This window comes from Tamandua tetradactyla, chromosome 20, assembly GCF_023851605.1.
Source record: "Tamandua tetradactyla isolate mTamTet1 chromosome 20, mTamTet1.pri, whole genome shotgun sequence".
Classification (NCBI taxonomy): Eukaryota; Metazoa; Chordata; class Mammalia; order Pilosa; family Myrmecophagidae; genus Tamandua; species Tamandua tetradactyla.
Genome location: NC_135346.1, coordinates 17,844,908 through 17,856,471, shown reverse-complemented (window position 1 = coordinate 17,856,471; position 11,564 = coordinate 17,844,908). Strand labels below are relative to the sequence as shown.

The window sequence follows — 11,564 nt, the reverse complement described above, 5'->3', positions numbered from 1 at the left end:
TACAGTTTTCTCTTTGTATCAGTATTTCTATAGGATAAGTTCCTAGAAGTGACATCGCTAGATCTGAGATATGCACATTTTCAATTTTAAGAATCTTGTAAGATACTAGACTTCTCAAAATTTTTCTGTTTAAAATAAATTGTATTTATTTCCTTGTGTGTTTTCTCATTTTATGAAAGGTACGTATAACTGCTAGTCAGATAGTTATTTCAATAGATGAGAAAACCAGTATGAGCATGCTTTGTTGGTGTTCTAGCTGGTAGCAAATCTGACTTATTTTATTAGCCTGGCAGAGTATCCTAATTCTAGGTAAATATACAGCTGCCTTTATACTTTTTTTTTAATAATAGTAACATATATACAAAATAAAATTTCCCATTTTAACTCTTTACTTATACAATTCAGTGGTATCAGTTAAAGTCAGTGTTATGCTGTCATCACTATCCATTCCTTATGATTTTGGAAGTATTGAAAGCAGCTCAGTAACTTCCTTTATTGATTGACTGTCCTCACCCTAGCAAATAAGAGGGTACATGAAGTAGTTTAAGCATTGTTTAACAAGACCTTGTGAACTTTGTTACCGTCAGAATTATTGACTCTGTTCTGAGTTTTCCTTTATTTTGTTTCAAATATTTCTTGTCCTTTTTCTTTTTAACTAGCCTGTTCTTAAATGAACAGAAAATTGCTCTCAGTAAAACTTAACTATTTTCAAAATTGATGAAAAAAATTTCCCCTTTGGTAGACTGCAAGCCTTTCAGTATTTTTTTAGGGGGCTTGGTGACAGAGTTGGAAAACTGCTTATAGGTAACAGGCCCCCAGAATTTGTTAGTATCTTAAGCTTGCTTGCAAATTTTTTGGGAGCAGTAAAGTCTGTGTTAAGGGAGGACCAGTCTGTTTTAGGTAGCACCTATTGTTGAGCCAAATTAAATGAAAAGCCCCGAAACAGAATGAATCATACTCGTTTGCTAAACTTCAGATTGAACTTAAATATAACTTGATTCAAATATAAACCAAATTCATTAAGTAAACTGCTTTGAAATAACCCAATCTTCATTTCCTCACATTTTTATTAGAAAAATACTATAAAAACACTTAAGTAAAACCCTGAAATTTTAAATTTTATTTAATTTTTTGAGGAGAAAGTAAGTCTTAAGGTTCAAAATGCAAAAAGATACACAGTGTCTTGCTAGGTCAAAGAGTAAATGAATTTAGAAAATTTGATAAATATTTCAAGTTGTCCCCCTTAGAGATTGTTTCAGTGGATACTCCCATTGGTAATATATAAGAGTATCTGTTTTTCTATTTCCGGTGTTATCAGGTATTTTCGATCTTTGACATATGAAAGGTAAAAATAGTATCTTATATTTAAAATTTTCGCTTATCATATATTGAGTGAAGTTGGACATCTCTTTGTATGTTAAAAATGCACATTTCCTTTTATGTATACGGTCTTTTGCCCATTTTTGGGTTTGATGATTAGCTTTTCTCTAATTTTTGGGAGTTTGTATATAGTATTACTAGATATTATATATTTGACTGAGCTATGAGATGTAACTTTTTTTTTTAACCGTTGTTCCATTTAGCTTTGCTCAAAGGTGGCATTTTACCTTAAGACTTTTAAAATGTAGTTTATTAATATTTTTCTTGAATGGCTTCTGGATTTTGTGACATAATTAGAAAGTTCTTCCCTACTTTGAGATTATAAAATTAAATAATTCTCCTCTGATTTCTTCTAAGTACTTTCATGGTTGCCCTTTTTTTAACATTTAAATCTTGATTCTTTGGAATTTATCTTAGATTAAGGTGTAAATTATGACTTAAGCTTCATTTTCCTGATGACTCTCTATATAACAATATTAAACTTTTTGTAAAGGAGAAAAGTTCTATGATATTATGCCAGCATAAAATTGTAAAACTTTTTTTCTTTAACGTTATGAACTATTTCAGCCACATAGAAAGTGTGGAGAATGATATGAGTGCCCATGTACCTTAATATTAATATTAGCAAATCTTAATATTTTATCATGTTTTTTTATTTTAAAGAGATAAACATAGATGCGTTCAAAGCCTGTTTGCATCCTTCCTTGATCCCATTCCAGCCCAACTGTTTTTCATTTTTGCATATTTCTTTGTTTTGTTTTTCTGCTTACAACTTTTGAAAAGGTTGTATGACTGTAATCAGCAGGAAATTGTCATTTTTCAATTACTACTATAAATAGATTCTTTGTTATCACATGCATTTTTAAATTATTTTTATGGGTTGTTTGGTTTTCATAGAGTTGAAGTACTAGAAGTTAAGCATTGTGGACATTTAGGAGAAACCCAACTTTCATCAGTCTGCAAGTCTTATATGAACATCTTGGTGCTTTCTTCTTTTGTTGAATTATTTCCTTATATTACATTCTCAGGAGCTGTTTTAGTGGATCAAAGATAGTAGTAATATATTTTTGATACTTCTTATTTTGTAGGGTATCAGTTAGCAGAGCAATCAAGCCCTTTGCAGAACCTGGCCGCCCTCCAGACTGGTTCTCTCAAAAAGTAAGTTCCCAAGCAAGTGTTCTTTTAGAGCAATCTTTGAGATGTGATGCTGGTTCCCTACCAGTCCTTGACCTTTAATTATAAGGCTTTTATGCCACGAAGAGGGAAAATGGTTGAGAATGCCTTTTACTTTTTCTACTGTTTGCCAAGCTGTCTATGTGTATTCATATTAGAAGCTGTTCTTCTTCGTGTAGCATGATAGTTCAGAACTGGAACTTGGGAGTTAGATCTGAGTTCAAATGTGACTCTACCTTTTAAAATTTTGGCCATGAGCTTCAATTTTCCCATTTGTAAAACAGGAATGAGTTGTTTCAGGATTGTTGTAAGGATTTAATTGAGCATTTAGCACAGTGCCTTGCACATGGTAACTTTTTAGTAGGTATTAGTTACTAATATTGACTGTTGTCCTTCCCAAAATACATAAATTCCAGGCCAGGAGACTCTCTTTTTTGTGTTCTGGTATAATTTTGAACTGATGTAAAAAAAAAATATGCTGCCTTCCCAGAAAGTACTCACATCTCTACATATAGCTCCTTTCTCTAAGCTTTATTCTAATATATTCGAACTTCTAATATATTGAAGTCATTCTTTTCCACATTTCCTCATTACGTTTTTACTTTTTTTTCCCCATAGCATTGTGCTTCTCAGTATTCAGAACTTCTAGAGACTACTGAGACCCCAAAGTGAGTACAAAGCGAGACGTTCATCAGATAAGTCAAATCCCCTCAGTGGTGGGTGTTTATTGAGAATGCCTGTTTTATCTCAGTGGATGATAAAAGTAGAGCAGAAGTTATCTATAATTAGTTGGTAGAGATGGCTCAAAGAAAGCAAGTGGAAGGAGGGGAATGTGATTTTTTTTTTTTTTTTTTTTAATTTTCCATAGACGGAAACGCGGTGAAAAAGGAGAGGTTGTGGAAACTGTTGAAGATGTCATTGTTCGGAAACTGACTGCTGAGCGAGTTGAGGAATTGAAGAAAGTAATAAAGGAAACGCAGGAAAAATACAGGTACTTATCAGAGAATACAAAATGATTGGGAGAGACAAAAGGTCTTGATTTCTGATACTGGTTAAGTTTTTTAAGTGGCAGATTAAAATCTATCTTTTTTCCTATAGACGACTGAAAAGAGATGCAGAACTAATTCAAGCTGGGCACATGGACAACAGACTGGATGAGCTTTGCAATGACATTGCAATGTGGGTTATATGATATTGTTTTTCTTTTGTGTTCATTCCTTTCTCTCTCTGTACCCCTTCCCACCCCAAGTAATCTGACTTATTTCCTCAACCTGCCATCCCTTTAGACTTGAGACAGTTTCTGGAAAGGGAAAGCCACAGTGGCCTGGTAGCTGACAAGGGGGCAGTGAATCCTGGAAAGGAAATGGGATGGAGCATTTCTGTGTGAGAATAAAACTTAGTTCTAGCTTACAAGTGACTCTTGCTTGGGTGAAGAACTGGGAGTTAGGCAGCACACTCAAGTTCCCTGTTTTACTAATTAAAGATAGTTGTTTAGGTCTCTCCCATAGAAAGAGCTAGCCATGCAGAAAATTTCTCTGCGAGTACACTGAACTATGGGGAAGCCAAAGCTGGCTAGCATCTAACAATTAATTCACTCTTTAGGAAAAAGAAATTGGAGGAAGAGGAGGCTGAAGTAAAACGGAAGGCTACAGATGCTGCATATCAGGGTAGGCTGAATCTAGTGAGTCTTTTTAGCAAATAACCGTATATTACTGCATGTTAAAGCAGTTGAAGACAACATAGAGTTTGTTAGTTCTAATGTACTTGCTCACTTTCCTGTGTCATCTTTTCTTCTACTAGAATAAAAACATCCCTTAATGTTCAGAAAGTACATCTTAGAAAATGAATTCTGCTCATATCTCACTATACCTCAAATTGACTTCCAGGACACAAACTCTTTATAATAAGATATCAAGCATAATTAAAGTGGTGTGAGAATTGCCCTTAGAAAAAATGAGACTAAAAATTAGCCATTTCTAATCCAAACTCATAATGCTCTTTTAATAATTTGACATTCCTTTATTAACTATTATATAATAGCCTAGTAGTTTATAGTTTCAGTTGCTTAATCTTGAAAATTTGAACACTGTTCTCTTTTCTGTTCCAGCTCGTCAAGCAGTAAAAACACCACCTCGGAGGTTACCGACTGTGATGGTTCGCTCACCTGTAGGTTCTGCCTCCCCAGGAGGTGATTATCCACTTGGGGACTTGACTCCAACCACTATGGAAGAGGTCACCTCTGGGGTGAGTATATTTACATCCTTGGGGATTGACTAGCCAAAGGGGCAGTAAGCCAACACAGCTAAGTAATGAGAAAACAATTTATAGCCTAGAGGCAACTTCCTATCTTGGTCTGAATGGTAATATGTTCTGTGATCTAAGATAAGGGTGAACCTAAAAATATTGAGGCATTTAACCTTTCAAAAATAGATAAGAGAGTATGTTAAAGAATTGTTTGCTAAGTGTACCAGTCTTATGAAATTCCTGCTTATGTAAGGCCGATGTCCGTGTAAAAATAATATTTGAAGTGGATAAAGACTCTGCAAAAGGCAGGTTGGGTGGAGTGGTTGGGTCATTGTGTGTTTGAAGGGGTAGAAGAAAAAAAATTATGGGGAAGAAAGGTGTGGCTGAGAGTAGGAGGGGTAGAGGGTTTCTGGGCATTTCCACTCAGGACTAATAAAGTAATAGACACACTAATATCCAGATTAGTAGGGAACCTTCCAGAATTTGAGAAGTCAGATAAAGGTTCTCTGTTGTCTCTTAGGTAACCCCTGGGACTTTGCCGAGTACCCCAGTCACCTCGTTTCCTGGGATTCCTGACACCCTTCCTCCAGGCTCTGCACCCTTAGAAGCCCCCATGACCCCAGTAACAGATGATTCACCCCAGAAAAAGATGCTTGGACAGAAAGCAACTCCACCCCCCTCCCCTCTGCTGTCAGAGCTCTTGAAGAAGGGCAGCCTCCTGCCTACTAGCCCCAGACTGGTATGGAGACTTCTGTGGGTGTTTGAGAGCTGTGGTAATTTAGTACTTGGAAGGGAGTGCCTGGGACCTAAAATATGACATGGAAAAAAAAAAGTTCAAAAGAGGAAAGATCTCCTAGTTAAATGTTAATTAAAAAAAAAAAAAAAAAGACATACAATAAGTTAATAGTATCCTTGGGTCCTGAGGTATCTGAACTACAATTATTTTGGTTCTGTTCCCCAGAGGGCTTGTCAAATTATAGTTTAGCATTTTCCTTGCCTCCGAAATTATTCTCTGTGGATGTTAACTTTTAGTTTTCATGAAGTTTGGTCAACTGCTGGAGCTTTTTTTGGGAAGTGGTAGTAAAGGAAAGCTTGAGTATAGCCTTCACCTCTATTCTTTCCTGGTAGGTCAGTGAGAGTGAAATGGCTGTGGCTTCTGGCCACCTGAACAGTACGGGTGTCCTTCTGGAGGTAGGCGGGGTCCTTCCCATGATACATGGTGGGGAAATGCAGCAAACACCCAACACTGTTGCAGCCTCCCCTGCTGCCTCGGGTAAGTGACCACTTTTCCTTTATCTGCTTTACTTCAGAGATGTTGAAATTAGCATTGACTGCCTTCAGTTTCCTACTATTAATTATTAAGCTAGATTTAAATCCTAGTTTTAAAGCCTGCCCATGGAGCTGCTTTACCTGTTACACCACATTGTGCTCCAGTTTGTAAATTCATGTCCTCCTCAAGGTATTGAAAGCCTTGAATGATCAAAACGCAGATATCGATGAGAGAAATAGTGAAATTTATGGCTACTTCTCTGGGGCTTGCAAAGTCACAGAAGTGATAGAGTAGGGAAATGAGAGATTTGGAACCAGGAAAGTAGACTTGATTCCTGGGCTTGCCACCCACTGCCTTTGTTGTCTTGCATAGGTAACTCTTGAGCCTCAAGTTCCTCTTTTATTAATTGTGGATATATATATTTCACATGAATTAATATGAGTTCAATGAGATATAAAATGTGAGAAGTAAAAGCTTTACAAAATACAGTACAAACCTTATCTGTATTTGAATGGTAGTGAACTTGGGGTGGCTTACAGCATGCTTAACTTCAGCAGAAGTGGGAAATTTATTCATACAAATATTTTGTGTAATTTTTCTCTGAGGAAAAATTACGACTCAGTTTTCATGTACGTTGTGAGCTTTAGTGCTTTGGCTTATTCCTGACTTGGAGGAAGTTCTTAAATAAGATTGGAGAAAGAAAGAATATAGATGATGAGCTTAGTTAGCCCTGAAATTGCTTTTACCCTTTGAGACTGTAAAAAATTTCTTTGTTGAAGCAATGAAGTGGTTGTTGCTTCTTGTTTATGTGTCTTCTTCTTTCGTCATTTTGTGTTCCTCTTTGTCTGGTAGGTGCTCCTACTCTTTCCCGGCTTTTAGAAGCTGGTCCTACACAGTTCACCACACCTCTTGCTTCCTTCACTACTGTTGCCAGTGAGCCTCCGGTTAAACTTGTGCCACCCCCTGTAGAGTCTGTTTCCCAGGCTACTATTGTCATGATGCCTGCGCTTCCAGCACCATCCTCTGCTCCAGCTGTCTCCACTCCTGAGAGTATAGTTCCAGGTGCGTCCCTGACCCATACACTGACCAGCTGTTAGGCCCAAAATTTCATCTTGAGCTTCAGTCGAAAAAGAAAGATGACCAAGAGCATCAGTTCCAATTCAGATACTTCTTTTCTCCATAGACATGTGCCATTTTCACCCTTAGAGAAACGAGGATATGAGGAAGAGATGGGTGGGCATTTATGTTTTGGGGAAAAAATGTGTACAATTATTAGAGGGCTAGATAAAACTGGGGAGAAGAAAACATAGGCAGGTGTAAGATGACTTTTTCTGAGCCTCAGTATATGGGTACTTAATATCTGTCTGTAGCCTTGGTGTAATCTTCAGTTGGTCACTTAATAACCTTCTGAGAGGTTTTTCTCTTCCTTTTATTCAGTGAGTCAGCCTGATACCTGTGTTCCCCTGGAGGCTGTGGGAGATCCACATACTGTGACTGTTTCCATGGACAGCAGTGAAATCTCCATGATCATTAATTCTATCAAAGAAGAGTGTTTCAGATCAGGGGTAGCAGAGACTCCTGGAGGATCAAAGGCTCCAAGCATTGATGGCAAGGAAGATTTAGATCTGGCTGAGAAGATGGATATTGCTGTGTCTTACACAGGTGAAGAGCTGGACTTTGAAACTGTAGGGGATATCATTGCCATCATTGAGGACAAGGTAATATTCAGCAAAGTCTAAACAAATTTCCCCATGGCTCCTACATAGGCTTCTCTCCTCTCATTGCTTCTGGTAGTAAGAATTAAACAAAACTCTACTCCTTCTGCCCATTTCCATCTTTGTAATTCCAAAGCCCTTTGGAGCTCACATTAGTCATATCCCCAGTTATTGTTATGTTACTGGCTCGTGCAGTCTATTATTTGCTTCCACTACATGGGAGGAGGCGGAAAGAGAAGGTGCAGGTCATCTCATTTGGTGCTAACAGAATTGAGGCTTCTTTCTGTTGGCTTCAACAGTCTGTGTATTATGGGACAGGTAGATGATCATCCTGAAGTGCTGGATGTGGCAGCGGTGGAAGCGGCACTGTCTTTCTGTGAAGAGAATGATGATCCCCAGTCCCTGCCTGGCCCCTGGGAACACCCTATCCAGCAAGAGCGGGACAAGCCAGTACCTCTCCCTGCACCAGAGATGACAGTCAAGCAAGAGAGGCTAGACTTTGAGGACACAGAAAACAAGGGAATCCATGAACTGGTGGGCATCAGGGAGCCCAATGTTGATATCAAGGTGGAGCCTGCAGAACCAGAGCAAGGCATTTCAGCAGCTGAAATAGTAGCTGGGGTTGTTGCAGCTACAAGTATGGAACCAGCAGAACTCAGAAGTCAAGACTTAGACGAGGAACCCAGAAATACTACAACTGGAGAAATTCCTGAAGCAGATGTTTCCAGTGGGAAAGGCGATGTGACCCCACTTACAACTGTGAAGACAGAGGTATTAACAGATTGGGAGGATGGAGGGTATTACCTTAGGTAAAGAAGTAACAGTTTAGGTTTTTGGTTTCCCTGCTGCATTCCTAAGACTTAGATGTTTGTTGTGTCCAGAGCCCATAGATGTGATCAGTGCTATGCTTGTTCTATTCCTTTTAAGATGACTATTAGAATTATATTGCATGGGTAGGACTTAGAATTTTTTTTTCTATAGTCTCGTTATCATTGAAGAAAGATTATGTGAGCTATAGTGATATACCAGTACTTATAGTATATGTTTTCTTTACTCTTCAGGCATCCCCTGAAAACATGTTGTCTCCATCACATGGCTCAAATGCCATTGAAGATCCTTTAGAGGCTGAGACTAAGCACAAGTTTGAAATATCAGGTGAGTAATAAGGCCAGGAAATCTGTACTCTGTAACTCATTAACGTGAAATCACTTGCTTTGGCTTCTGAGGGAATGTGGGTTGTGGGCAAGTAGAAGAGGTAGAACAGGTCAGCATGGAAAGGAGAGCTGCAGGGAATTATTGTCCATATGAAGGGGAAGGCTAAGGTGAAAAAACCTTCAGGTAGTCTTTCTCTCCTCTGCAGACTCATTGAAAGAAGAATCAGGGACTATTTTTGGAAGCCAGATAAAGGTATTTCAGACTTTTCTTTATTCATCTTGCCATGTGACTAGATTTCCCAATAGCATTACCTTTTTAATGAATTTCAGTAAATTTGCATCTTTATTTTCTGAGGTGAGCCTGGTTAGGAGGTGGATGGGAAAAAGAAGCAGTGGATAGTCAGGCATAGTAGAAGTACCGTAGCAACATGTGCTTCCAACCTGAAAGAATTTGTGGACATTTACACAGCCCTTTCTTTGCATATAGTACATGAAGAAGCTTTGATAAACCAGAGTGATTTGAAGTGAATAGCGATTCCAGAACCAAGGAGAATATACAGGAAATCAGATTATTAAGTAGATATCAAAAGAGAAAGCAAAAGTTTTATTTTTAGAATTGCTAAAGCAGTAGTAATAGAGACTTAAGGCAGTACGATGTGAGCTTGCTCCATCAGATGAGACACAAAATAAACTATTTTTGATAACTTTGTACCCAGGGTCAGAGTTCCTCTCAAGAGCAAGGGGAAAGAAGGAACGCCTCTTAGCTTAGCCTTAAGTAAGTAGATTTTTTTTTCCTTCTTTTTTAAAAGATCCTGGGACTTATTCTTTGCCCAGTCTTCAAATTTCTTTGTCAGTCAGTGTGTGTAAATAGATCGTAGCATAAGTGGCAGAGGGCTCAGGAAGCAGTGTGAGGCCATTTCTAGAACTGATGTAACCCAAAGACAGACCATGTTTAATAATGCTTTGCTGGATAGATTTGCTTGCATTTGTTGACTGGAGCACACTATGTCCAAGGATGCCCCAGGTGAGGATGAGGAGGAAGATGGGGTCAGTGAAGCAGCCAGCCTAGAGGAGCCCAAGGAAGAGGATCAAGGAGAAGGCTATTTGTCAGAAATGGATAATGAACCTCCCGTGAGTGAGAGTGATGATGGTTTTAGTATCCACAATGCTACGCTGCAGTCCCACACGCTGGCAGACTCCATCCCCAGCAGCCCTGCTTCTTCACAGTTGTGAGTATTTGGGATTCTTTCTTTGAAGTCAAAACAGTGAAGACGAGAAGTAGGAGAGGATATTTTCTTTAGTCATACTTTTTCATCTTCTTTTTCTTGGCCTGGAACAAGTAATTGACAAGAAATAATTACAACTTGAAATTATGCCTATTGGGACTCCGGTATCTTTATTTCAGCTCTGTCTGTAGTGAGGATCAGGAAGCTATTCAGGCACAGAAAATCTGGAAGAAAGCCATCATGCTTGTGTGGAGAGCTGCAGCTAATCATAGGTGAGTGGACTTTACCACTCAATGGGAATATTTTCTGCTGTTCCTCCTCATTATGGGTGACTAGAAAAAAGTCTGAGTTGACTTATAAGGAACTGTGGGTGTTGGTTTTTACAACCTTTAGCTACTTAGAGCAAGTTCCCTCTCCTATGCTTCTGGAGAGTAAGTTAGTAAAGATATCTGATTATTTTGAACAGGTATGCCAATGTCTTCCTGCAGCCTGTTACAGATGACATAGCACCTGGCTACCATAGCATTGTACAGAGGTAAGTCATGGTCCGTCCAGCATTCTGAACTGTCTGAATTGTAAGTTGTCCAGTCTTCAGATAATTTAAAGCGAATGTTTCTGATATTAGTAAGGTGACCAAGTGCTTAACTGCTCATTCCAGTGCCTAGATCACTGCTAATGGTCTAAAAGAATTAAGTTTCTCTGCCTTTCTCAACCCTTATTATACAAGCTGATTTTGTTTTTGGGCTAAGTGCATGTTTTGGGTGAGGAATTGGCATTAGGGCCCTGGCAGCTGCTACTGAAGGTATGTATAAGAAGATACATGTGGTAACATTGTTTTTAGAGATCTGTGTGGGTCCTCTTTGCATCTACAGTGCCATTTTAACCCGGTTCCCTTTTTAGGCCTATGGATTTGTCAACTATTAAGAAAAACATTGAAAATGGACTGATTCGCAGCACAGCTGAATTTCAGCGTGACATTATGCTGATGTTCCAGAATGCTGTAATGTACAATAGCTCAGACCATGATGTGTATCACATGGCAGTAGAGATGCAGCGAGATGTCTTGGAACAGATCCAGGTACTTTGAGGATGCTCATTGTTTCAGCAAGAATGAAGTGAAAATGTTGAAGGGAAGGACTCACATTGATGATAGGAAACGGTGCTATGGCTTTTACTTAGAATAGCCATCAGGGATGCAGTTAGGAGCATAAGATTTTGTTCTCGCTGAATTTATATTGGCTTTCTCTGGTTTGGTAAAAGATTTGTGATAGAATATTCTAACTTTTTTGGGGCAAATAATTTCAGTTTCCTTATTTATAAAATGCAGATGTAAGTTTTTAAGTTATGTTAAGTACCAGTTTCTTCTCTCTTCCCCTTTCATCACTGGTAACCTGCTTCTATC

General features: G+C 38.5%; 1 protein-coding gene across 7 annotated transcripts in view; it reads left to right on the top strand.

Moving 5' to 3' along the window:
• BRD8 (bromodomain containing 8) overlaps positions 1 to 11,564 on the top strand; it is a 64,671-nt gene that overhangs the window by 2,781 nt on the left and 50,326 nt on the right. For 5 of the 7 annotated variants that reach the window (XM_077138574.1, XM_077138573.1, XM_077138575.1 and 2 more), the window contains exons 3-19: positions 2,469 to 2,538; positions 3,172 to 3,221; positions 3,422 to 3,544; positions 3,652 to 3,732; positions 4,156 to 4,220; positions 4,661 to 4,797; positions 5,318 to 5,536; positions 5,926 to 6,070; positions 6,920 to 7,129; positions 7,505 to 7,785; positions 8,101 to 8,553; positions 8,844 to 8,937; positions 9,143 to 9,189; positions 9,951 to 10,165; positions 10,342 to 10,434; positions 10,629 to 10,697; positions 11,063 to 11,240. In XM_077138574.1, the coding sequence (XP_076994689.1) occupies positions 2,469 to 2,538; positions 3,172 to 3,221; positions 3,422 to 3,544; positions 3,652 to 3,732; positions 4,156 to 4,220; positions 4,661 to 4,797; positions 5,318 to 5,536; positions 5,926 to 6,070; positions 6,920 to 7,129; positions 7,505 to 7,785; positions 8,101 to 8,553; positions 8,844 to 8,937; positions 9,143 to 9,189; positions 9,951 to 10,165; positions 10,342 to 10,434; positions 10,629 to 10,697; positions 11,063 to 11,240 (2,530 nt within the window). The remainder of the gene's footprint in view (positions 1 to 2,468; positions 2,539 to 3,171; positions 3,222 to 3,421; positions 3,545 to 3,651; positions 3,733 to 4,155; positions 4,221 to 4,660; positions 4,798 to 5,317; positions 5,537 to 5,925; positions 6,071 to 6,919; positions 7,130 to 7,504; positions 7,786 to 8,100; positions 8,554 to 8,843; positions 8,938 to 9,142; positions 9,190 to 9,950; positions 10,166 to 10,341; positions 10,435 to 10,628; positions 10,698 to 11,062; positions 11,241 to 11,564) is intronic. The other 2 variants (XM_077138576.1, XM_077138579.1) reach the window with 1 other exon arrangement.